The sequence below is a fragment of the Antechinus flavipes genome, chromosome 3 (genome assembly GCF_016432865.1).
Source record: "Antechinus flavipes isolate AdamAnt ecotype Samford, QLD, Australia chromosome 3, AdamAnt_v2, whole genome shotgun sequence".
Classification (NCBI taxonomy): domain Eukaryota; kingdom Metazoa; phylum Chordata; class Mammalia; order Dasyuromorphia; family Dasyuridae; genus Antechinus; species Antechinus flavipes.
In genome coordinates this window covers 579,179,031-579,206,815 of record NC_067400.1, presented here as the reverse complement: position 1 = coordinate 579,206,815, position 27,785 = coordinate 579,179,031, and the positions used below count along the sequence as shown (strand labels likewise).

At 41.7% G+C, this 27,785-nt stretch overlaps 1 protein-coding gene across 1 annotated transcript; it reads right to left on the bottom strand.

The window, feature by feature from the left end:
• Nucleotides 1–1,350: 1,350 nt before the first annotated feature.
• LOC127555687 (RH-like protein) lies at nucleotides 1,351–27,785 on the bottom strand. The gene is made up of 10 exons (XM_051988209.1): nucleotides 27,563–27,785; nucleotides 20,701–20,887; nucleotides 19,699–19,849; nucleotides 18,256–18,403; nucleotides 12,621–12,787; nucleotides 12,314–12,451; nucleotides 10,942–11,075; nucleotides 9,558–9,631; nucleotides 5,093–5,166; nucleotides 1,351–1,676 (listed from the first exon to the last, which is right to left on the bottom strand). Exons 1-10 carry the CDS (start codon nucleotides 27,696–27,698, stop codon nucleotides 1,650–1,652), a joined length of 1,236 nt encoding a protein of 411 aa, XP_051844169.1. The 5' UTR covers nucleotides 27,699–27,785; the 3' UTR covers nucleotides 1,351–1,649.

Below are 27,785 nucleotides of genomic sequence, written 5' to 3'. Positions count from 1 at the left end.
TGGGCCAAAGAGGTGCCTAAGCAGGGTTAATAGTGTCCAAGCTGGGCTTCCGGCACCAAGGATATCCCTCTTCCTGCAATACCACGCTGATTTTCAAACTGTTGTTGATTAATTCAAAGGGATTTTTGGTGAAAATAATCATCTCTTGGATTATCTGCCAAGTGTATCTTTATAAAGCTAGGTTCTCTGCATCTCACCCAGGCAGAAGATCCGTGGCAACTCATGTTCCTGCTGTTATCCTAATGATGGGCACAGATGCTTTAAACTGCCCTGTTTTTCCAACCTGGCCTGCCTGCCCCTCCATCAGCACCTAGGCTGGCTGCTGGCCACTCACCATGGCAGTGCTGGACTTAGACTCACAGCTCAGCATTCCCAAACTCTCCCAGTCTGCCCGCTTCGGCCTCCCCTTGCAGCAGGGACCACTGCTGCTCCCCCTTAGGATGACCAAAGAATGGAAAGGGAAGGGGATGGCTACATGGGCTTGGCTCTTCACACTCCTACTTTACCACTTCAATTTTGCAGCCTTTTGAAAAAGTGAAACTAATGCATCTATAAGATCAAAAAGTTGTAAAGCTCTCTGACTCCATGTGTACCCTAGCAGAAAAGGAGGGAGAAAAAGGGTGGGGGGGGGACTGGATCTTAGGAGCTTAATTCAGATGAAACCAATTCTTGTTCAGTATTGGAATTGGATTGTACAATTTTATTTGCTTTTATGAAGACAGAATTGCTCTGATACCAACTGTAATTATCAGCTTTGATTCCAAGTAGCTTTCACAGGCTGATCCTTTTGGGATTCATCTTTAAAATCTAAAATGTTAGAGGTGGAAAAGCCTCCAGAAGATACAACATTCTAGGGAAAGAGATTTTAGAACTGAAAGGGACTTTGAAACATGGAATTTTAGAACTGGAGGGGCCCTCAGAGATCACCTAGTACTCATTTTACAAACAAGGAACACCTGAGACTCGGAGAGAACAGTGATTTGCCCACAGCAATCCAGTGAGTAGATGGCAAGGTCAGTACTAGAACCCAGAATTCCCTCCTAATGGAGTGCGTTGGTTCTCCAGACTGTAAGAAAAGAACCACCTTATTAAGGTAACTTTTTGTGATGCAAATGCATATTTTTCAACGGTGAGTTTTTAATCCTGACCTAATTTGTCTTCCCACCTGTTTATCCTTTTTTTTTTTGAGCGTGTATAGAAAAGACCCTAGAGTATATCACACTAGCAAATAGTTGCATTTACCAAAAGTTCAAATGATATAATGTGGCATTTCACATTGTGTGGAATAGCACATTCTATCATCTTTAATAAAACTAACCAGATTTTTCATAAATTATTGTGGCTTAAACATAGGAGAGCTTTTAGTTTTATTAATATCAAAAACGTGTCCAACCATGTTTCTTCATACGTGTATTAAATAGTTTATAACTCTCAGAAGAAAATAGAACTTGAGAGATAAAGGGGGCCTCAGAGGTGATCCAGTCTTAACTTCCCCATTTTACAAAAGAGGGGATTTGAAGACTAGAATGACTGGTTCAGGATCACACAAGAAGATGGAGGAAAGGTCAAAGCAAATGAAAGGAAGAAGAAATGTAAGGGGGGTTTCTCTGGCTCTCAGCTGGCCTTCCGGAAATTCTTGAATTCATCGCTTAAAATCCAACAGCCAAATGGGGAAACTGTAAAGGAAAGGAAAAAAGTTAATAAGTGTTTTCCTTCTCGTGTATGTACATGATGCTGGCCTTGGGATATACAGTGACCTAAAGGAAGGGCCTTGACCACCAGGGTCTCGGCTTGGGGATGGTGATGGACCGGCTCCCTCCACCCACCCAGAACGGCGACAGGGGCCTCCAGCAGAGAAGGAGCAGAGAGGGAGATTATCCGTGGCAGCCCAGATGGGCCTGGAAGGGGTGCGAGAATACAGAATCAGAGCCCCATGGAGCCTTTGCCCCTCTCCGGCCCAGAGGCCCTGAACTCCCTTGGGCAGGAAGTCATCCTCAGAAGTATGTTTTCAACATGTAAAAGAAAATACATAGGATGACAAAGAAAGCCGACGATAGAAAAAATACAGGTCTCGAAAGAGAAATTTATTTTAACTTTATGAACCTCAGGTTAAGAGCCCTGCTCTAGACTGATCTCATTTACATAATGATCTCACTCTTCACTTTTCAGATGAGGGAACTGAGGGCCCACAGGGGACAGGACCCGGGCAATGGTCAGCCTGGGCAGCCAGCTCGCAGAAAGGCCGGGACGGTTCTCTTGGCCCCGAATGCCCCGCTCTCCTCAGACGGCATTTCCTGGGCGACGGCTTCGTCTCCCGTCGAAGCCATGTTTTGAGAGCTGGCAATTCACAGAAGAGCAACTAGGGCTTGGACACATTCTGTTTTCATACCAGAGTAGGAGCAGCTATTTATATTCCTTAGCAAGAACATTGTTTCCAAATAGACTGCAAATGCATATTCAGAAGCCGCAGAACGTGCTGATTCTTTCATAGAATTTTAAGATGGAATGTTCTGGTCCTGCCTTGTTCTCTCCATCATGGAAAGTCAGCAGGGGGGGAGGGCGGCGGGGGGCGGGGGGGCAACATGATGGAATGGGAAAAAACATTGGCTTTGGGTTCTGAATCTCAGCCACGCTGGAGAAGTTTAGGGAGGTGATCTCTCTAGATCTCATTTTCCTCATCTATAAAAAAGAGGGTTGGAATGCTCATCCCTAAGTGCCTCCTGGTTCTTGCCATCCATCTTTGCCACAGCCTACGAGGACTAGAAAGGTAGGAAGGAGATAAGCTGTAAAGAGCCAGAGAGGATTTTGTATTTGATCCTGGAGGTAAAGGGGAGATTATTGGGGTGCCATGGGAGTGAGACTTTAGGATGGAGTAGACTAGGAAGAGACTTGAGGCAGAGAAACAAGCCAGCAGGCTACTATTGCTTTAAAGAGTTCAGTGTCTGTTCCTTTGTGATCCGGGGCAAGTCCCGTCACTTCTGTCTCAGTTTCCTCACCTGCTAAATGGGGATCCCAATAGTAACTGCCAGAGTTACCGTAAAGATCAAAAGAGTCTATATTTGTAATAAAAGCTCACAGAGTTATAGAATTTGGGAGTTCTCATTATCGGTACAGTCGCCTATCAAAGATCCGCTCTGCTGCGTAATCAGGACAAGGCACGGTGAACTTTTCGTGCTCTTGTCACTGAGGTGTCTCTCACTGTCTTTGGGGGTCTCAGCTCTGCGGCGGGAGGAGCTGGCTGATGGGAGCCACCACCTAAGGCGGCAGCTCGCTGGTTCCGATACAAAGAAAGGAATAAAAGGCTGCCTTCCTCACAGATCCTTCTCTCCCATCCTTCCCTGCTCTCTGCTGCCGTTCCGGGGCTAGCTCCCATCCCTAATTCAAGCCCTTGTCACTCTTCCCTGGGGAACTGGCTCCCCTCATTTTATCACACTTCTCAGACACGGCATTTTTACCAATGTGGGGTTCATGGCAACTCTGCCTCAAGCAGGCCTGTGGGTGCCATTTTCCCAACAGCACGGGCTCGCATTGTGCCTCTGTCACATTTTGATACTTCTCACAATGTTCATTATTATTCTCTCTGCTTTGGGAGTCTGTGATCAGGAATCTTTGTTTTGGGATGTCACAAACTTGCTTCATATAAGTTGTTGAACTTAATGTTGTATGTATGCTGACTGCTCAAAACCTCCCACTGCAGTCTCTCACTCTCTCCTCTCAGGCTTTCCTATTCCCTGAGACACAAGAATATTGAAGTTAGACCAGTTGAGAATCCTACAACGGCCTCTTAAGTCTTCAAATGAAAGGAAGAGGCAATAGAGGTGGCGAATTTCATCTTTGTTTTATTTTTACAAATTGCCACAATCACCCCCAATTCTGAGCAACCCCCATCCTCATTAATCAGAAGACCCTCCACCAACAAAAAGATTATGACTCACTGAAGATTTTAGATTGTAATTAGCATTTTTAGCAATAGGAGTATTTTTAAAATTAGGATATGTTTTTTTCAGGCATAATACAACAGCATATTGAATAGATTATAGTATAATGTAAACAAATTTTTATATGCACTGAGAAAACAAAAAATCTGTGTGACTTGCCTTATTGCAGTTATATACAAGATAAATTGGAGATAATCAACAGAGCAAGGCACTAATGTTCAGGGAGATCAGAGAAACGCTTATTGATTGACTAATAGAAGAAGATACATAAGAGGTTTCACTTGCAAGTCAACACTAGGACAGTGGTGAGATCTTTGTTCATTTTACCCTCACACACACACCGTTTTATTTACTTTTGTAGGCTTCGTAAAAATAGAGACACTTAAAGAGTCCAGGGATAATTAGGTGAAGCACTAGATGGAACAGAAGGCTTGAGGCAAGAAGACCTGATTTCAAATTCAACATCAGACATTTGCCAATTGTGTGACCCCAGGCAAGACACTTCACCCTGTTTGCCTCAGTTTCCTCATATGTGAAATGAGCTGGAAAAGGAAATGGCAAACCACTCCAGCATCCTTGCCAAGAAAACTCCAAATGGAATCAAAAAGTTGGACAGAACTGAAACAATAACAACCAAGGAAGGTCAGAGAGAGAATCTGCTTAGATTATGACTCAAAGAAATGTTTTAAAAATGAAACAAAGAATGTCATAAGAAAATGTTGGGGTTGGAAAAGACCTAGAACAGAGAATGCAAAAAAAAAAAAAAAGAATTTTTCAGGATATAAAATATTAAAGCTGGATGACTCTTAGTAAATAGAATGCTAAAATTGAAATAGTCCATAGAGTGTCAGAGCAAGGAAAAAACTTAGGAAATAGAAAGCAGAACCTTAAACATGAAAGGATGGCTCAGAGACAATACAAGTGGCCCATTGAAAGTAACTGGAATTGGGGCAGCTAGGTAGACAGTGAATGGAGTACCAGCCCTAGAGTCAGGAGGACCTGAGTTTAAATATGACCTCAGACACTAGCAATGTGATCCCGGGCACATCACCTAACCCCAATTATCTTTAAAAAAACAATAAAAGACTAGTCCAAGAGATGGAAAGTCTCACATGTTTGTAACTTTGCAACAGCAGGTTCGCTGAAGGACTTACCTCCCAAAAAGCCTGATCATTGAAGTATTTATCTGTAGATGGTGCCTTCCATAGGTTGAGATTTAAAATTACACCTGTTTAAGAATACACAGAAAAAAAGTTACCCACTGCCTCTGGGTAGTTTTTTACTTATCTTTTCTAGATCAATCAGAATATTGAATTCCCCTAGCTGGCACCTTGGTGGGAAATTCCACTTCCTACTGCCAGATGTCCCAGGAAAAAGCCCTAGCTTTCCGTGGTTGGGGCTAATTGATTCTAAAAAAAGTTGGCAAAGGCAGTCGTCTAAGAGGATTTGAATTACACCAAAAGGACTCTGGAAACCATGTATCTGACACCCTTCCAAGGACAAGATACAAAAAGTTCTTTTTAGAGGATGGACCATTTACAAGTTGACCCATTTAAAAGTCAAGACAAATTTAAATGATGTCACTTTATCCTTAGCTTCTTTCCTGAATCTAGGAGCTAATTGATATAGAGATCCCCAAACCTCCCAACACAGTTATTCTAAATGCCCCTTAGAGACCATCCCCATCTGCCCGACTGGAGTCTTTCCTTTGGGCAGCACTAAAGTACCAAGTCCTTTCCTTGTTGTCCTTCTGGTGGGCCACTTCCTTTCCTAGTTATATGTATATACATTTACTTATCCATCCATTCATTCGTTCATTTGTTTGTTTATTATCTCTGATATCATTTCTCAAATAATAATACACCCTACTTCCATCTGCTATATGTCTTTCCATTGTTCATTAGGCCATACGAGCATAGGATTTAGAGCTAGAAGGAGCCTTCAGAGATCATGAGAGCCTAAGCTTTGGCTTCCTTCAAGGTTTAGCTCAAAGCCCACCGTCCAAGCCTTGCCCAATCTATCTTAAAGTCTCTGTTCTCTCCAAATTGTCACGTCACCTCTTGCTTGTACACAGTTATTTAAATGTCGTGCCCCTCATTAGACTGTAAGTTCTTTAAGAGCAGGGAGTGTTTGGCCCTCATATCCCCAGTGTTTGGTACATAGTAGGTGTTTAATAAATGCTTGGGACTTGATGATCACAGATCTTGAGTTAGAAAGTTACCTTAGAGGCCATCTATATCAGTGGTTTCCATTCATTGGTTCACAGACTTCCAATGATGGCTTAAGAGGTTCACCCTAAAATTCTTTAATGGAGAAAGGAAGCATTTATGAAGCACCTACTAAGTACCAGGCAGTATACCGAGCCCTTTACAAATGTTTTCTCATTTGAACTTCCCAGTAATCCAGGATGTAGGTGCATTTATGAAGCACCTATCAAGTACCAGGCAATATACTGAGCCCTTTACAAATGTTTTCTCATTTGAACTTCCCAATAATCCAGAACGTAGGTGCTATTATTATTCCTATTTTACACATAAGGAAACTGAGACAGATGGAGAGCTTAAATGAGTTGCCCAGGATCACACAGCTAATAATATTCTGGGGCCAGATTGAACCTGGATCTTCCCCAACTCCTGTCCTGCTCTATGTGCCGTACCTCCTAGTTGCTTCCATGTCAATCAGATTGCTCTGTCAAACCTCTCCAGACCCCATCTCCTAGAGCAGTCCTCGGCCTCCAGAGCTTTCAGTAGCCTGAGTTTAAGCCTGGTACAAAGATTCCATTTAAACTTTAGAAGGTTTCTAAGGAGCTTGCTTCCTGCCCTGCCACTCCCACGGCCCTTCAGACACTATCTCCCTCCCTATCCTTAAAAAGTGGCCTTGATTATTTAGAGCTGGAAATCTTTCTAAAGTGTATGTCTCAAGTTTAACAGAGGCCCTTAAACAGAGACATCTTTCCCAGGTGTCTCAGGGACAATGAATATTCCTTATTGTGTGTCCTCCCAGGCAGAAGACCTAAGTTCTCAGTCCCTCAATAAATGTTTACAGAATTGAATTGAATTTCTTTTTTTTTTTCTTTTTGCTGAGGCAATTGGGGTTAAGTGACTTGCCCAGGGTCACAAAACTAGGAAGCAGTAAGTGTCTGAGGCCAGATTTGAACTCAGGTCCTCCTGATTTCAGGGCTGATGCTCTAATCACTGCACCACTAGCTGTCCCAATTGAATTGAATCTCAAAGATCACCTAAATCCAATCTCCTCACTAAAAATGAAGACACTGAAGCTTCAAAATGTCCAGTGACTTGCTTAAGGTCATACCATTCAATAAGTCAAATGAACAAGCATTTATTAATGGTAAGTAACAGAACCAAACAAGAACTCAAGTTCTCTTACTCTCAATCCAATCACTTAATTTCTAATTTCTAGAAGCAACTAGGGGCACAGTGTCTTCAGAGCAATAGCTCTGGAGTCAAAAAACTGGCTTTAAATCCAGCCTCATACACTAGCTATGTGACTCTGGGCAAGTCACCTAGACTCTATTTGCCCCAGTTTCCTCAACTACCAAATGGTGATAATAATTAGTATCTACCTTCCAAAGTTCTTGTTATTGTAAAGGTCAAATGAAATAATATTTTTAAAGCACTTAACAGAGTGCCTAGCACATATTGGGTATGTAGTAAGCTGCTCGTTTCCTTCTCTGATGCCATTTTCTTCCCTTTTAAAGTAGAATAATTCCTGCATTATCAATAAGTAAGCAAAATGTCCCACAAGCCATGGATCTGTGATCTCATCACTGTAGAATTCGCTCTGGGATTACAGATCACGGCCTATCCAGGCCTACCCATTCTGGATAACTCTTGCCCATGTCATCCCATAAATTCAGTACAGATGAGGTTCATCCTCCATATTGGAGGCCCTCTTCATTTTCTCCAGACATCGCAAAGGTACCAGAGGAGACTCTGGATGTCCACCCTCCATCTTGGACAGTTCATCTTGCCTTCCTATCATCCAATTCTTTGATGACTCTTTTAACTCCTATTCTTTGGAGTTCCCCATTGGTTTTCTATAAACCTCCTATGGGTTCTTCCCTTGTCCTCAATGTGTGGTATTCGTGGCTAATTCTCCAAAGATTGCTGCAGTCCATGTTCAATAAGCCAACACCAGGAGGATGCTGATAGTAAAAAGAAGGCCCTTTCTTTCATGGGAAGCTTGGAGACATTAAAGGAATTCTTCAAAGGCCATAGTGAATGTCAGTGCTCTGCTGCTGCGGCTGTTATTCTCTCTCCCCCAGAGTTATATGCTCATGTCATCTATTATTATTCTCTCTCCATTGAAGTCCCAAGCTGATACCAGTTGTTGTTATTTTAATTCTTCTTCTTATTGTTATTAACATCACGCCTCCATTGAAGTTTTATGTTTGTCTCATCACAAGTATCCTTCTTCTCAAAGGAGTTTCAAAGGCTTTACCAACTGAGTATGAGGCCCTGGAAATCAAGTCGGGGAGGTTCCCAACATGGATCTGCAAAGACCGCTTTCTTAGGGCCGGCCCAACTAATTTCCGAGAAGTTCATCCCCAGAAGAATGGATTTGGGATGACATTTTTTGGTCACAGTAGCTCATTGAAGCTAAAACCAATGGGAAAAAATCCCCCATCGATTTTAGATTCAATGAGCTACTATGACTAAAAAAATAAGTGGCAGGAAAGGTTCCATACTGATGGAATCATAGACCATTGAAAGAATCTTTTATTTTTATTCTTATTATTTATTTCTTCCTCCAAAGTCCTTCTCTAATGTGTCTTAGAACTTCAGGGGCCTTCTGCTAGACAGCCAGGAAATATGGCCTGCACTGCTCAAGGCTGGAATATGCTGACAACATGGCAGACGTGGGACTCAGAGAGGTGAGCTCCTCAAAAGGCAGCAGCAAAGTCCCACCCGTCAGGACCCACGCCTCTCCCTCTCCCAGGGCTTGACACGGCAGCAGGCACTTAGTGGGGCTCAGTCTTTTGCTCTGACCAACCCTGTGACCCGGGAGAAGGAAGCTAACAAGCCGTGAGGTCACTGAGCGGAGGCCCCTCTTGGACAGTGGCTCGGGCTCCCAGATGGTGGCTCTGAACCCTCCAGGGTGACTCAGAGAAAGATAACTGCCACGTTGTGAAGGGCATCTGGCTTATGTGCCCAATCGCAGACCCACCTAACAAGTGGCTAGGAGATGAAAACAGTTTCTGGGGGAGCCTAATTGGAGGCGATTTCCCTTCTCCTGTGATTACAGTATCAAATGGACGCTTGGAGTACTTTGTTCTGAGGTGTCCCAAAAGTCTTAGTGCAGTTGTAACCACTGAAGATCATTAAGCTCACAAGTGCACCAAGATTTTGGGACCCTCTGTCTCTGTCTGTCTGTCTCTGTCTTTCTCTGTGTCTCTGTCTTTCTATCTCTCTGTCTCTGTCTCTCTGTCTCTCCCTTTCTCTCTCTCTCTCTCTATACACACACACACACATATAGTATAATAATAAAAGACGATATAAATTAATAATAACATACTGTATACACACACACAAAGACAAAGTAAAATCAAATTGATCTTTTTGAAAATAGAAGAAAGGAGCCAGTGAGAGTCATACTGACCTGTCAGTAAACCTCCTGCCAAACCCATAGCCATGGGCAGGCAGAGATAGCCGACCGAAATTAGGATCTGAAAGCTGACAAGAGACAAAACAGATGGATTCACACTCAGGTTTCAGGCGGCCTCACATTTCCCGCACTGACAAGAGAAACACTGTCTGAGCTGTGGCTCCTGATGTATAAATGTTCAACTAGGATAGGGACTGAGTGTGGGGAAGGAGGGAGCGTCTACCCCGGGAGCCAGCAGGAACCAGGACTTGGGGAGGAGGAGGGAGGGGAACTTCCTATGGGGAAATCACCTGATTTAGTCCTCCTGTTGACAAGCTCCTGTTATAAGGGAGGTGTGTGTGTGTGTGTGTGTGTGTGTGTGTGTGTGTGTGTGGAGTGTGTGTGTGTGGAATGTGTGTGTGAGTGTGTGTGATTGTGTGTGTGAATGTGAGTGTGTATGATTGTGTAAGTGTGTATGATTGTGTGAGTGTGAGTGTGAGTGTGTGAGTATGTGTATGAGTGTGTGATTGTGTGTGAGTGTGTGTGTGTGTGAGTGTGTGTGTGAGTGTGTATCTGTGTGTGTGTCGAGTGTGTGTGATTGTGTGTGTGAGTGTGAGTGTGTGTGAGTATGTGTGTGTGAGTGAGTGTCTGTGTGAGTGTGAGTGTGTGTGTGTGTAAATAAGAACTAGTTCATGACTAGCAAGAGCCTCATCTATTGGCCTTGGATTTAAGGGCCCCAGCTTTGAACCTTGCCCCTACACTTACTGGTTCTGCAACTTCAAAGCCATAGTTTTCTCCTCTTTAAAATGGGTATAATAACTATTACCTCATCTGCTCAGAGGTTCTTATGAAGACATCACTTTAGAGTCCTCAAAGTGCTTTAGAAATGTGATCTGTTGTCATCATTGGTGTTGGAATGAACTTAAATGATTATACAATCACTAGATCATTTGCCTCGTTTTACAGAGGAGAGGGGAAGTCATGTGGCCAGGGTCACCCCGCTATTACATGTCTGGGACAGGATTTGAACTCGGATCTTCTTGATTCCAGGTCTTGTTCTCCCTACACCAACCTGCCTCAGATAGATAAATTCCCTTTCAGTTCCCAAATTTAAGATTCTGTGATACAGTTCTCATTTTCTAGGTCTAGGTTGCTTAATTCCCAAGTGGAACATCCATAGGGAAGGTCTAAAGGCAAGCTTTTTACACTGTGCTTTGTAACCCCACGTGGGCTCTCGTAACCGAATGTGGGAGTCACGAAATGAAGATTTATTACCAGCTAGTGTTTGACGTATATATCTATTTTATATCCTATGTCCCCGGGGTCATGTAACAATTTGGGGGGCAAAAAGAGGTCCTGAGTGGAAAAAGCTGAAGAAGCTTTCTTCTAAAGGACTTACACGACCAAGTCGGTCCAGGCGCTTCGATTAATTATCAGCAGAATGCAGATTAGCCCTCCCAGCAGCCCGGGCAATCCGAAAGTCGAATGAACATCACAGGTGTCATGAAGGCCAATTATCTCATTAAAACATCTCTAGGAAGAGAAAAATTAATGAAGAACAGGTTCCTGGTTCTGAAGGTGGAGGGTCCTGCCTAGTGGATCCTATCTCCTTAGATAGACAGATTCACTTGGATTTAGACTCTACCTAAATTTAGTCTTCTCTGTCTTAGCCCCATCTATCCTGGACACGTGCCAGAGAGGTTTTCTGAGTGCACAGGTAGGATCATGCTATTTATTCCTCTGAACAAACACTTCTCAGGGCTCCCCAGTGAGTACTTTATTAAAGAGGCAGACTCCCAGTGCAAAGGGAAGTGAATAGAACTCGGAAAATGACTACAACAGCAGAAATGGAGCAAACAAAAACTTTCAGGGCTTTAAAATGACAAAGACAAATAATATATCATCTACCTTCTCTAAGAGTGAGAGGGAAAGAATTTGAAACTCATTTTTTAAATGAATGTTTTAAAATTTTACATCTAATTGGGAAATATTTAACAAAATAAATGCAAATCTATTTATACAAATATAAAGATAGTGAATTTTCTTACACATCATGATAAATGTAGAAATATGTTTAGAAGAATTGTACATGTTTACTCTATGTTGGATTACTTGGTGTCTAGGGAAGGAGACAGGAAGAGGGAGGGAGAAAAATTGGAACACAAGATTTTTGCAAGACTGGATGTTGAAAACTATCTTTGCATGGATTTTGAAAAATAAAAAGCTATTATTATTTTTTAAAACAACATATGTAACTACAATATATAAATATAAATACAAACATATTTTAAAAGTATGATAGCTTCAGAGTTCAGAGCAATAGGAAGGGCGCTCCCCAACTATTTGCAGAAGGAGGGACCATGGGTGCTTACTGAGTCAGATTTTTCCCATATATTAGTAGGTTTCATTGAATTATTTCCACCTTTTTTAATTCTTTGTCATAAAGGATGGCTCTCTGGAAAGAGGAAAGGAATGGGGGTATACTGAGAAATGTAGATATCAATAAAATTTATTTAATGTTTTAAAATTTTTTAAGCACCAAAAAATTAAAATGCAAGTTTCTTGCTCTGCTGGTCACAGTCTCTTGACAATCAATAACACCATATTTATCTGTGTGATCTTTAGTGAGGGAATTAACCGCCCTGTGCCTCAGTTTCTCCATATGTCAAAAGGAGTCATTGGTCTCGAAGGTTTCTCTAAGATTCTGGAAACATCAATAATATACTTCTATGAGCAGCCAACCTCAGACCTATAAGTGATTGCACCATTACCGGCAAGAACTTGGCTCCTACAATGGAAATTATGCCAGCAAAAAACCCAAGCACCATGGCAGGCCAAGGGGATTGGATGAGGTTGGTGGCGACTCCCACAGCGACTCCTCCGGCCAGCGTTGCTCTGTGGACGTGTTCCTGTAGAAAAATAGTTCACATTTGGGGAAACTGAGGAATAAAGAAGCCCAAACATCAAACAGCAGAAGCAAGGGTAAAAGCTTGTATCCATTGTACTCATTCATGCTTTCCAAGGCAGCTAGGACTGGGGGGAAGGGTTCTCATGAGGCTTTACAGACTTTTTTCTTACCATACTGATTTTCCCATCAGAGTGAGTTGCAGCTGAAAAGGAGATGGCGACCACAGCACTGACAGCAAGGGCATAATAAGTGTTATATACAGCAGTTTCTTTCTCATAAGGATATTTTATCAGGGCAGAATTGAAGGTAGGCCAGAAGATCCACAGGAAAAGGGTACCTGGGAGATATAGATGGTACTAGGCAGAGAGTGTCTCTAAAAATTTGTTTTTACAGGTTTCTAGGCAGATACGAATATGGAATATAAGGTTCAAGGGATCACAAGACACAAGATATTAAAAATAAGGAGCCTGGAAAAATAGCATACATGGCAACAACTACCCAGATACCATTAGGAAAATTGCCTCCTTTACTTTAAAATTACTTGCTTCCTTCCAGCTCCTAAATCATTTCATGATGAAGCAGGACCTTTTGAAGAATGGACTCTGCTACTCAGCTGGGTAAGCAGTGAGTGAGAGCCCCTCCCCTCCCCATCTTTGTTTTGGGTGGGACAGAATAGTACATATATATAATTTATAAATAATTTATTATCATACGTATGCTGGGGGTATATGAAAAGTTTACTGACAAGTATATGATGAAAAAAATTGGAAACCACTGTGTTAGAACATAAAATGTCAGCACTGGGAAGGATCTTAGGACAAACAATATGAGATCTGGGAGGACCCTTAGAATCCAGGATGTCAGAGCTGGGAGGGCCCTTAGAACCCAGGAGGTCAGAGCTGGGAGGGCCCTTAGAACCCAGGAGGTCAGAGCTGGGAGGGCCCTTAGAACTTAGGATGTCAGAGCTGGGAGAGCCCTTAGAACCCAGGAGGTCAGAGCTGGGAGGGCCCTTAGAACCCAGGAGGTCAGAGCTAGGAGGGCCCTTAGAACTCAGAATGTCAGAGCTGGGAGAGCCCTTAGAACCCAGGAGGTCAGAGCTGGGAGGGGGGGCCTTACAACATGAAATATCAAAGCTGGGAGGGTCCTTAATACATGTAATATCAGAGCTCTGGGGCTTTAGAGTTCAAATGCAGCTACCTTATTTAACAGATGAGAAAAAGCAGAGATGAGATGATGAATCCAAGACCATTCACACAGATTCAGAGCCAGCATCCTAGGCTGAACCTCCTATCTTCTGGCTCTTTTCATTATATTCCCTTTTGCATTTGAATAGTACTTCATATTTGTTGGTTGAAGAATCCTCCAAAGTAGATTTGTCCTACAGGTAGGAGAGAATGACTAATGGCCACAGAGTGTTCCTTCGCAACTAGACATAAATTCTGTAAATGATTTCTCTCTCCGTTTTGTCTCCGTCATGTATATTCCTCTCCCTGAGATTATCCAGCATCTAAACACAATTAAATGGAAGAGATTTGCTCTCTCCTCATCCCCCAGTGGCTCGCTCACCTACCCAAGATCTCTCTAAAGCTGTTATTCCTTCCATAATAAAGGGTATTCTCGGGTGTAGTAAGAAAGACCCCCTTTTGCCATCAACTATTCATGTTATCAGTCCACAGGATGGAGAGCTTAGAAGAAATCATAAAGATATCAAGTCTTAACACTCTAATTTTGGGGATGAACAAAATGAAGCCCAGAAATAGACAATTATTTGATCAAGTTAAGTCAACATGTACCTACTATGTGCTAGGCGATGTGCTAAGTAAACGTTTAGGTTTAGAAAGAAAGGTAGACAATAGTCCCTGCCCTTAAGGAGCTCACAAATCAAAGGGAGAGGACGACAACATACAGACAGCCATGTACATCTACGATAAATATAGGATAGATTGGGGCTAGCCAACAGAGGAAAGGCACTGGCACTAAGGGGAAATCAATGGATTTGGGAGGTCAGATGTAAGCTGGAATTTTAAGGAAGTAGAGGTAAGGATCAGGTACATTCGGGGCACTGGGAACACACAGAGGAAAATATTCAGCATTTAGACAGAGTTTTGTTTGAGGAATTACAAAGAGATCTAGATTAAAAAAAGACCCCAAAATGGCTATGGTTGTTTAGGATAGCATACCTCTCACCTGTCCTGATAAGGATTTTCAAATCCTTTTAATCAGTAACTTGTCTCAATCAATATTATGGAAAGACTCTTGCCCCAATGTTATGGAAAGAGTCTGGCAGTCAAACTCAGAAAACCTGCCTTTTGATTCAATCTCTGCCCATGATTTGTTCATGTGATATATTGGATAACTACCTTATGCTTTATGAGCCCCAGTTTCCTCATCTATAAAATGGGAACGATGATTCCTGCCCTTGCCCACTTCACAATGAGGATCAAATAAAATAGTAAGTGAGAAAGCACAGTTTAAACCATAAAACAGCACAGAGAAGACTGTTACTAATTTTTTTTTCATTGTCTACACCTTTGTTTTGATGGGGCTTAAATAAAACCAGTGCTAGGACAAATTACTATTCTGCTATTATATGTAATGCCCTGCAGATTATCACACAGATGGACAACAAACTTGCTTTTTACAATTGAATTACCTTTAGAATTTAAGCTCATAGTTCATCAACTCTCTGAAAGTATATTTAGGACAATTCCAGGAGCAGACAGGACAACAGAGATCATCCATATATTCACACATACATACATACATATATACCTCATCTTCTTCCCATATTTTCCTATATTTTTTGAAAACTAGATGTGCAGAGTACTAGCATTGGAACCAGGAAGACCTGAATTCAAATCCTGCCTGAGACTAGATGTTTGACTTTGAGCAAACCATCCGACCTCTCTCAATGTTAATAAATAGGAATAATAATAACAATAATACCATTCATCTCCCAAGGTTGTTTTAAGAACCCAGTGTAATGGAATATGTAAAGCATTATAAAAATGCTGTCTCTTCTTATTAGCTATTATTACGCTACCTTCATTTGGAGATTATAAGTTTTTGTTCTGGGGAAATCAATTAAAGCCCTATTTTTAAATTATTGTGAGTCATTCCCTATTCTGCCTGGGCAATTGTGAGCGATAGTTCTATGTGACTACAATACAGTCTGTTGAATCCTATCATTAAATTACTATTATTACGATCTCCAAAATCCCCACTTTCTTTTTGGGCTTTTTACAAATCTACATCCTTCCCTTCTCCAAAACCATTGGCCTCTGGAGCTCTCAGCCCTATTGAGTGCTTAAGGCAGATAAGGCCTAACCTATTTTGAGGGGACCATTTGTGATCAGGAACCTGTGCATGTGGTGCTTTGGCTTCACATCAAAATTAATACAGAGATAACTTGCCCCTTTGCCTGCCTACCTGAGAATGTGCCAAACTGAATCAGAAGAATACCAAAACAAATTGGTCAGACAGGTTATCTGATGGGATTGGCAGCCACTAAGAACAAATTGATTTGTTTTTAAATGCAATAAATGTATATAACCTTTATTCAAATTCCTGTAGAGTAGGGATGACAATGGTCATGAAGTGGTCAGTGATGAGTCCATTTACTTGAACTTGAGCCCCTTATTGGGGCTCACAGATTGAAGAATGTGCATGGAAGCCAACAAATAGTTTTCAGAAGACTTTGACTTCAGCACCTGCACCCCCTGTTTATATGCTCCCCCTTACTGGTCTCGGAGAACACAAATGGAAGCATCTCTACTTGTGGCTATTGTAGTAAGACTTCTTTGTCCATAGGAATCAAACTAAAAGGCCCTGCCCAAGACTCTCTTTCCTGCCCAACCTAGCATAGTTTAATAACAGATTCTCAGAGCTGGAAGGGACCTCAGAGGGAATTTAGTCTAGGCCATATCCTACACAAAGATCCATGTGACAATATGACCCACAAATGTGCATTCAATCTCCACCTGAAGACCTATAGGGATGGGAAGCTCATTCATTTCCTCTCAAGAGATACTCTCCCAATTTTGACAGCTAGACTTTAGAAAGGTTTTCTTCTTGTTGGACTAAAATTTCCCTCTCCTCGGTTTCTTCTCATTATTCCAAGAAAGTAATCTTTGTGAAGGACTGATTCATTTTTTTGTCTTTGTATTCCCAGAGCCTAGCACAACATCTGGCAGGCAGTAGGTGTTTAATAAAGGATTATTGATGAATAGATGGATTGCTTCTAATTAGACCCTCTGGGCCCTGGGCTCTTCCTTAGCTAAAATTCTTATAGGAATTATGGTCTGTCCTACTTCAGCACCTAGAACAGTTCCTGAGTACTTTGTTGTGGTTGTGGTTATGGTGGTTGTGTCATGTCCAACTCTTCCTGGCTCCATTTGAGGTTTTCTTGGCAGAGATACTGGAGTGGTTTGCCATTCTTTCTCCAGCTCATTTTACAGATGGAGAAACTGAGGCAAACAGAGTACTCAGAGGCATCTAGCTATTAAGTGTCTGAAGCAGAATTTGAGTTCGGGTCATCCTGACTCCAGGCCTGGCACTCTATCCACTGTACCTCCAAGTTACCCTGGGTATCTAGTAGAAACTTAATAAATACTTATAGCTCTAGAACAAGAAAATACTTTAGAGACTGTCTAGTTCCAGGCCCTCATTTTCCAGGAAGATAAATGACTTGCCCAATGTTCCACAAGTAGTAAATAACAGTTGAACTTGACTGTTTGAGTCTGAAGACTCAAAAATCCATTGATCTTTCTACTGTACTACATTGCTTCTCAATAACTACTGATTGATTAATTGGACTTTTATCACATGCCACTTTGAATCATTAATTATATCATCAATCACTTAATATTTATTATTTACTATATGTCAGATGCTGTGCTGGGGAATGGGTATAGACAAAAATGGAATATATGTGTGTCTTGTCTCCCCAAATGGATTGTAAATTCCCAAAAGCTCCCCAATGAGTCTTCTGTATCTCCCAGAGGGAAACAGAAACAGAATTGCTCCTGGGACCCAGGCATTCATTACTGCACTCCAATCAATATCATAATGGATGTCATAATTGAACCCTATTTACCAGAACTATACACATAGCCTCCCATATCCATACAGGGGGAAAACTGACCAGCACACATTTATCTGATAAGCTGATCTGATAGCCACCAGAGGGAGTAGGAGTAATACTTGTTGTGGAACCAGGAAGTCACAGGTTCCAATTTTTATTCTGCTGCAACTAATTTGGGTAGATAATTTCACTTCTCTGATACCCATTAATTCATCTGTAAACTGAGATGGGTGTAAACATTCTATGTTATATGAAGTAACTTCTCTATTCTTAGGGCCCCCCAGCTCTGACCTCCTGTATTCTAAAGGCTCTCCCAGCTCTGACCTCCTGGGTTCTAAGGGCCCTCCCAGTTCTGACACTGGTTCCAAGGGCCCTCCCAGCTCTGACTTTCTGTGTTTTAAAATTCCCTTGTGGCATTAAATTATTTTCCAAGGACTCTCCCAAAACTGAAGGCCCATGTGCCAATATTTTTAGATTGCTCCCAGCGCTCGAACACTCATGGTCTTCACTCCTGAGTAAAGCATTAATTGTAGCTAAGGACTTAATTGTTCTCCCTTTCTGAGGAATTTGCACCCTAGAGCTTATACCCACATGGGTTAATGCTAACTGAAAGGAATGACTTGGCTCCACTGATGGTAGAATTTCAGGCACCAAGAGTGAGCTATTTATAGGCAGGATTTCCCCAGGTACTTCCAGTCCCAGGATGCAGGCTTTCTTCTTACCCAGTGTGGTAAACAGACAAGAAGTTGGGGTTCTCCGCTCCTTCTCCTTAGCCGCATTCAGCCTTGGCTGGGGGAGGCACCAGGCCACGGTCATACCAAAGTAAGACCCAAACACGTGGATTTGCATCATGCTCTCATGTTCGTCCATCTGTAATTCAATCCAGGACATGCTTTGAGACCAAGGTTGGTAAACATGCGGCCAATTCTTGTCTTCCCGTGGATTTCTTCTTCCCTCCCCATTCCTGTGGCTCAGCTGTCTAATGCAAGGAATCATTTTCTTAATTGTTTGGATGCCAAGGTTCTCCCATTCAATAAATACTCGAGGAGGTGAAATTTTAGGATAAAGGGCATCTGAAAGAATGGGCTTCTGTGGAAAAAATTACCAGCTGAACATGAAAAGACCAGCATTCCAGCACCAGCTCAAACATCCCTTGTGTGAAATTGGCCAAATTACTTCTCCCTTCTCAGTCAGTTTCCTCATCTGTACAATGGAGCTAATAATCATGCAACTACCTAGCTGACAGAATTGTTGTGAAGAAAACAGTTTGGAAACTGTCTAACTCTAGAACATGACCTATTTTAGCTGTGAGTTAGGTACTAGAACTCTGGCTTTTGAGATTGGAAGACCTCAGTTTAAATCCTTCCTCTGCTATTTACCATTTGCTATTTATCACAGAAACTTTCAGGGCTGGATATAACATTAGAACATAAAATGCTGGAAGAAACCTTAGAACATAGAACTCCAAGGCTGGAAGGAAACTTAGAAAAAAGATTTCAGGACATAGAATATTGGAGCGTAATCCAAAGTCACATTTTACAGATGAGAAAAGTGAAACTCCAAGGAAATGAAGTAGTTTGCTTATGCAAGGTCACATGAGTTGGTGACAGACTGAAATCTAGGTCTTTTAAAGGCCATTTAGGTGTTTGGGGTTTTTTCCCCCCTGCAGCAAAATCAGTCTTGTGATAGATGAGAATGAAGGTATTGGAAATCATTTGTTCCTACCTATAAATCAATTCCCCTAATGGACCAGTACCAACCCTCTAAGGCAAATATTCCAGAGGCCTTATTATCATTCCCATTTTACAGATGGGGAACCTGAGGTTTAGAGAGGTCAAATAATTTGTCTTTAGTCACACGTCTAGGAAGTTTGGGAGGCAGGATCTAATGCCAGGTCTCTACTGACTTCCAGATTCAATGTCAGAAGACCAGATAGACAAGGCAAAGAAAAAAGGTCTTCTTCAATCTAAAGGAAAGGATCTCATCTCTTCTCACCTGGCCCCTCCTCTAAGTCTTCCCCCATGACTAGAGACACTATGGTGGTCTAAGTCAGAGTGCCAAACTCATTGCCCCCCAAACTCTGAAGGGCCAATTAACAAGGTTAAAATGCAATTGGAAATGTCCAGTCCTTTTCAACTCTAATTTTCTGGGATTCAGTGCCATACATTAAGGATGTCCTGGATGAGTTTCTTGGTTCCTTGGAAAGCTGTTACTTCCAGCAAGGTCATTACTATCAGCTGGATCAAGTTGACTTTGCCCAGGACGGCCCCAGATGAGATGAGAACAGACATAGTACTCATGGTACCCAGTATGATCCTGAGGAAAAGAAAGAGTGAGGATTGAGTTTCAGGGCAAGGGTCTGATGGAAGGACACAATAAAATATGAGTGCTCCATCCCAAGAGCCATGGCCTTCCTTTTCTGCCCCTGTGAAGCAATCTATTCTTTGGCAATCAATTCCCCCCACCCATCTATTGATTTTAAAAAGTTCTGAATGTCAGGGATCCCCAACCTTTTTTCAATCCCCAAACCCCTTAACTTTTTGATAAACTTTCCCATATACCCTATTCAACATGAAAGCAAATAGCTTCTAGAATTTTTGACACATATTCACATGAGAAATAAAGTCCATTTGTTTTTCTTCTCCAAGAATATATAAAAAAATGATAACTTCATTAACTGGAAATATTTTCAGAGTTTAAAAAATGTTTTAATATCACAATATGACTATTCACCAAATAGTTTCCCTTGATAATCTTGTGTTATCTCGTAGACCCTCTAGGATCCTAAGATTTTTTTTAAAAAGATGCATTTATTTGATTCAGTTGGGGTTAATTTACTTACCCAGGGTCACACAATTAGTAAGTGCTAAGTGTCTGAGATCACATTTGAATTCGGGTCCTTCTGACTGTATAACTGGTGAGCCATCTAGATACCCCAATGTATTTATAGATTTAAAACTTAAATAAAAAGTAGGAAGAAAAAAAAGACAGAAAAAGGAAAAAAACACAACAATGTTGGATTCTAAGATTTACAGCCAGTACAAAACTTTGTATTCTCAAGTTTAGTCCAATTATAATAATAATTACTTGTATTTTTATATTTTTTTAAAGTTTGCACAGTTTCACAGTGTATCTCATTTGATTCTTACAATAACCCAGATAAGTACCTATGAAAGTCGATGACGATCCTCCCACTGGAGAAAGAGAACAGGAAGCCGTCCAGGATAATGGCCAACTGCACCCCGAGGGCCAGGGTGAAGAGGTTGAAGGCCACGCTGCTCCATGTGTACCTCCTCAAAGAAGCCTTGAGGAAGGCCAGTCCAAGAACCGCCATCACATTGATGTCCTGGAAGGCTGCTCAGGGAAGGTACCAGAGGCCCAGATAGACCAGGCAGAAGAAGGTCAGGGGGGAACCGCATTTCAATGTAAAGGAATGAATCTCCTTTGCTCATCTCTTCTCACTTGCCCCCTCCCCTAATCCTTCCCCCACATCCAAAGTCATTATGGTGATCCAAGTCAGAGGAGCCAAACTCATTGCCCCCAAAACTCTGAAGGGCCAACTGAGCCAGCTTAAAATGCAATTGGAAATGTTTAATAGATAACAAATAGAATAAATAACAAAAAAATAAAATTAATATAATAACAAATTACCAAAACAATAAGATAATGTTAATTTGTGGTTTTCTAAGGCAGTTGATCAGTTTCTTCTTAAGTCTGATTTGGGAGATGGATTGACAAGTTTGAGGGAGAGTCAGGGCAAGCAAGTAATCAATCAACAAGTATGTATTAAGTGTTTACTGTATGTCAAGATATACGCTGAAAGCTAAGGTTACTAAGAAAAAAAGGAAAATATACTCCCTGCTCTCAATTCTAGTAAGGGGAAATGATAGTTTAAGGGGTGGTATAATGGATAGAAAGTCATCTCAAAGCTCCTGTAGCTGGGGAATCAAGCAGAGCCTCCTGCAGAAGGGATCATTTAAGCAGTGTTGAAGGAAGCCAGACAAAAGAAAGAGATGGAGACAGAGATGGAAGCAGAGCATTCCGGGAAAAGGCAAAAAAACAGAAGGAGGAGGGGGAGCACCGGCAAACAGAGCTATGTGCCTGGATTGTAGAGTTCTTGTAGAACCCAAGTTCTCACTCATAGGCGATGTGACCCTGAGCCTTCTTTCTGACCTCCATTTCCCTCAGGTTTGATTGGACCATGAGGGAGAGTTAGAAGAGTAAAGTTCCTAATGGTGAAGATCAAGGTGGTCACTGGAAGAGAGGAAGGAAGGAGTGGAAACAAACGAATTTAGGGCTGACTTAGCTTCTCCCAACAGCGGGCAGCAGTATCCTAGAAACCATTATTTTTCTACGGAGTCTGATGATAAGGTATGGGATGAGGAACAGGAAGTTGAGGGCACAAGCTTAGAAATGAGAAGAGAACTAAACTGAGAAGTGGGTTGGATTTCTCTGGATCTTAGTTCCCTTATCTATAAAATTAAGTTTAATTAAATGGTCTTTTCTACAAGCATTTATTAAATACTTACTAAATGCCAGGCGCTCTAAGTAAGAAGACAAAGCCAAACTAAAAACAGCAAAAAAACAGAATTCACAGGTAAATGACAGCTCTGATATTGTATGCTCTTAGAACCTTAGAACCTTTCCAGCTCAGAAAATTTATGGCTTTAGGTCCCTTCCAGATCTGCCATTCTAAGTTCTAAGCTCCCTCTCTGCTCACTTTCTACATGCTAAAGATCCTCTCAACTCTGGCATTCTGTTTCTTGGGAGGCTTTCTGATTCAGCCATTTTATGTCCTAAGGCCCACTTCTACTTTTAATAATATTCTAAGACTCCTTCAGGCTCCAAGGTCCCTAACCAGATCTAACATTCAATGTTCTATAATTCCTAACAAGTTTTAACTATAATCATATTAGAAATGTGCCCAACTCAGAGGAAGCATGTTATTAATACATCAGCTCCCACTTCTACCCCTGCAGACACTTTTGAGAGTCCCTATTTTGACACTTCTTGCTCAATACAAAAATTTTAAAGGGAAGAAATAACTTTGGAAGGAAGCTTTTTCTTATTTTTATTTAAAGCCATTTATTTAACATTTAAAGTCATTTATTTAAACAACTTAAAATTTAAAAAAAATTTAAAAAACCTAAATTTTATTTTAAATAAAAATAAAAATTTTTAAAGTTTTTATTTAAAAAAAACTTATTTTTAAGTTTAATCTGTTTTATTAACATTTTCTCCATCACTTTCTTAAGTTGACAATCAACAAAATAATAAATCAAACCATGATTTGTAGGTAGGGAAGCTTTTTTCTTACAAGTTTATGTAAATTCCAGGGAATAAGCAAGAGGCAGGCAGACAGGAATAATTCTGGGTAGGACAATAAGAAGGGCGGACTCAATCTGGGGAGGGCTTTATCAGCCTCTGCAGCTGTCCCTGCTCTCAGCTGTTTGGCCTGCAAGGACTCCCCCCATAGCGCTGCCTGACATCACTGTAGATCCAGTTGGGGGGCTGGCCAAAATCAGGAAGGGGGGATGGGAGGAGAGGCCTGCTTGTGTCATCCAAGTTTAGCAGGCCCTATGGTTTCCAAGGCCCTCTATGAACCCCAGAAGGAGAGTTTGTTCCCCTCTCCTCCTTCCAGTGCCTTCTTTAGCATCCCCTCCCCTGTTCCCAAAGTCCTCAGGCCTCCCACCCCCAGCTAACTGGATCCTCTCTGTCTCCTGGTTTGGGCCAAAGACCAGTCCTCTCCTGCCCCTCTGTCTCTTAATTAAACTGGACCTATCCTGGGTCTCTTCCCTCAGAACTGCGCCCTGCTTTCCAAAGAGATAGGCAGCTGGACCAATAATAGGCAGAGCCCCAAGGTGCTCCTGAGTGATAATGGGCGTGGAAGCAACTGCCCCATCAAACAAAAACAGCATGGCTCAAGTAGTCAGGAGACCTGGGATTTTTTCCTAGTTTGGGGGCTTAATTTAGGATGTAAGCTTCCACTTGTCAAATCGGGGCCTCAGTTTCAAAAAATCTCCTCCCAGAGTGGAAAGAGAACTGAATTCAAATCCCACCCCAGCTACTTACTGTGTGATTCTGAGCAAACTTATCTTCTCAGCACTCTGAATAACCATCTAATATGACAAATTACAAGGAAAGTACCCACCAAAATTGAGAGGGAATATACTCATCCAGGGGTTCCCAGCATCAATCTTAATCTTGAATAACATTCATTTAAACTGAGGCTTCCTGATACCAAAATCCTAGCAATAATGGGATTTCCCGGGACAGATGGGGGAAGTAGATGTTAGGAGCAGGGTTAAACCCAGCAGAAAGCTTCCTACTTTGTATGCAAGGATAGTTTGTCTCAACTGTTCTCCCCCTACCTTCCCAAACCTAATAGTTTCTCTTTCTGTGATACCTAGTTCCTCATCCCCTTCCATTCTTCCCTCAGCCCTTTCTAAGTGGGAGGGGAAGAAAAGATTAATTTCTCTGAGAGTGGGGAAAAAACCACACAATACTGAAAGTTCTGCATGATGTTTGTTTGGTTCCCTCCTAGAATTTCCACTAGCCACTAGTTATTCTTGGATTAATCCCTTAACTCTTTGAGCCTTAAATTTCCTGAGCTATTAAATGCATAACTGAAATAGATGACCTCCAAATAGGTGATCATTAAAAAAGATGTTCTCCTTCCTGTTCTGAGCTCTATGTTTTTGGGTGCTTTTCAGTTTTGACATTTTATGTTCTATTTTTAATAAAGGTCAAAGGATCACAAATTTGTAGGTATAAAAGTGTTTAGGACACTATATTGTTACATCCAATATTTTAATTTCTCTCCCAGGCCTAACTTTTTTTTTGGTCTCAGTTCCCTTCTAAACTCTGATATCCAAAATTTTTAAAAGTCCCTTCATTCTATGTTCTAAGGGCTCTTTTAGAACCCTTTTAGAATTGATGGAGTACAGCTTCTGGGGACATGTAGTAGCAACCCTAAGGCCACCTGACCTTGGGAATGATGTAGTTAAAAATGATATATTTCTTCTCCTAATTTCTAGGGGAGATATACCGATGACCCTAAAGTCCCTTGGCCTTGGGAATGCAGTATTTCCACAAATATCACTGGTTGTCAGATAACAATTTGTTGGTCAGTGATAAAAATGTTTCTGAGACAATAATCCTTAAATCCCCCTCTAAGCCATAAAATTAGCATGTAGTGACATGAAGCACCTGGTTTCTCTACCTTTTTCCTGTAAATTTATCTATTCTTTGCTACTGCTTCTTTACTAAATTCTTTTGAAACTTAGCCTGCTTTAATTGACGTTAAAATTAACAATAAACTTTGCCCCTTGACTTGGAGATGGGTCGAAGCCTGCAAATTCTTTTGAAACACCTCACGACACCAGTCTGGAACCCTAACCTTGTTGGAGTCTCCTTTGAACCCCAATAGGATCCCTTCTAATTCTATCCGTATCAATTCTGATATTCTATGTTTTAACTTTCCATATTCCAACATTATATATTCTGGTATAAATGGTTCTAAGGTCTTTTTAACCTCTGACATTCTATGTTCTAAGGCACCTTAGCTCTGGTTGTGTTTTAAGGCCCCTCCCAACCATGACATTTGATATTTTAGCCCTCTAAGTTATAAGGCAACCTCCACCTTTGAAACTCTGTGTTTTAACATTTTATATTATAAAATGTTAGGTGTATTCTATGTTCTAAGGTCCTTTGTGACTTTGACTTTCTATATTCTAAGTCACCTTCCACCTTTAAGGTTGTGTTCTAAGATTCCTCCTCCCATTCCATTCCTAGTCCTGACATTCTGTATTTTAACCTTGTAAGTTATAAGTTCTTTTCCACCTTTGAAATTCGGTGTTTTCACATTGTGTATTGTAAAAGTCTAGTTCTGAGAACCTTTCCAAATCTGATCTTCTATGTTCTGTTATTCTATGATCAAAGGTTCTTTCCAGAGCTGACATTCTTTGTTCTAATGTTCTACTTTCTAACCTTCCACGTTCTAAGGCTTCTACCCATCCAAACACCGTCTAAGGCCAGACACTGCAAGTTCTACAATCTCTTCCACCTCAGATATTCTAGGACTACTCAGAAGCCTTAATTATCCCTAGGCCTCTCAGCCCCTGGGTCCAGGTGCCCTGTCTCTGGCCCTTGGCCAAATGAGCAAAGCATTCTGTGAAAGCGTTCTTTCCCCTCGCACCACCTGCTCAAACACTTTGCATGTCTGCAGCTGAGCCCTGGAAGTGGTGGCTAATTAGGTTTTCCTCCCCACCTCCCCCTTCCAGCGTGACTGAGGTAGCAAATGGGCTCCATCATCAGCTCTGCAGCAATTGAATTAATATCACTTTTGTATAAACATTTAACCAAATTCAGTCTTGGTTTTCTCTCCCCATAGAGTGGAGAATGACTCCTTCGTTATCATAAACAGCTAATAAATGTAGGGAGAAGCCCGAAATTCGTCTCAATAAGGAAAAGTGTAGCCATCTGTCTTTTTACTTTGCTTCTCTTATACTCAGAGGAGTTTTTTTGGCTGGGTAATAACAGTGTGCGTCAGAGAGGCTCAGCTCAGGAGGGGAAAGCTCATTGGGCTGAGACACGAAGGTCAGTCTGGGCTGTTCACGTGGCCGCTTATGGACTGCAATGACGGGCAGCTCATACTCAAATTCTCTGTGCCTCAGTTTCTACTTTTGTAAAATGGGAGTAGGGATAATCACTGCACTTCCCAACGTCAAGAATGTGAGAATCTAATGAAATGCAGAATTTCTTTTTAAATGACTGAACATTAGATGAACACGAAGAATCATTGTTACAACTAGGACTTCTAGGACCTCAAAGTTGGGCTGAAGTCAGAGGATCATCTCATCCAACCAACCAAGCAGTAGGAACAAACAACTATATTATAAGTGTTACCTTCTAGCTCTTACATCCTGTATTTTAAGTATATAAAATATACTTCATTTTCCTCATTTGAGAAAGCACATGACAGCTTCATTATTAATTGTCTTCTTCTCTGGGAAGAATTTGTTCTTAAAAAGAAGGCGAATAGACAGAGAGGTTCTTTTAAGAAAAAAGTGGACCATCATTAAGGCTGAGGGATTTAGGGCAGACATCAAGTAAGATCAACAAGGTAAGAGGGGCATCAGAACAGGGAATATCAGAGCTGGGAGGGCCCTTAGAGCAGAGGATGTCAGAGCTGGGGGGGGGGCCTTAGAACCCAGGAGGTCAGAGCTGGGAGGGCCCTTAGAGCAGAGGATGTCAGAGCTGGGGGGGTCCTTAGAACCCAGGAGATCAGAGGTGGGAGGGCCCTTAGAATCCAGGAGGTCAGAGCTGGGGGGGCCCTTAGAACCCAGGAGGTCAGAGCTGGGAAGGCCCTTAGAACCCAGGAGGTCAGAGGTGGGAGGGCCCTTAGAACCCAGGAGGTCAGAGCTGGGAGGACCCTTAGAACCCAGGAGGTCAGAGGTGGGAGGGCCTTTAGAACCCAGGAGGTCAGAGTTGGAGGGCCCTTTGAACCCAGGATGTCAGAGCTGGGAGGACCCTTAGAACCCAGGAGGTCAAAGCTGGGAGGGTCCTTAGAACCCAGGATATCAGAGCTGGGAGGGCCCTTAGAATACAGACAGGATTAGGATTTAGGATACTTTACTAACTCACTTAATGACTTATGACAAATCTTCCTCTTCCATTTGTAAAATGAGAAGTTTGAAGTAGATGACTCCCAAGGTTCCTTTTAGTTCCAACATTCTATGATCTAAGTTCCTCTATCAGCTCTCTCATTTTCTGTATTCTGTATTCTTTCTATATTCTCAGATACCTCCCAACACGTGTGCTACTTCATAGTTTCCGAGTCCTCAGATAAATTTTAGAGGAAGGGGAGGAGAACTCCATCCCTTGAGATTTTTAAGATTAAAGCAGCCATCCATCCATCCACCCCACTATAAATGGGAAGTGGGGTAAGGTTCATCCAAATGAATACACAGGCTCTAAAGCTGTCCAGGTTTGCCAACAAAAGACAACTCCATAGCTCACAACACTTACCTGGATATCTCTTCAGAAGCTCCAATTTCTTTAAGGGCGTCTCATAAGATGTGAAAAAGAAGAAAACCACAATGAAAGTGGTTTCCAAAATCAGAGTCCATAAAGGAAGGGATATCCTGAGGGACTTTGAGCCCATCCTGCCCTCAGGGAGATCACGGGACAGACCTACGGAACTTGTCTTGGGTATAATTTTTGCTCCTTCTGCTCCTTTCAAAAGGCAATA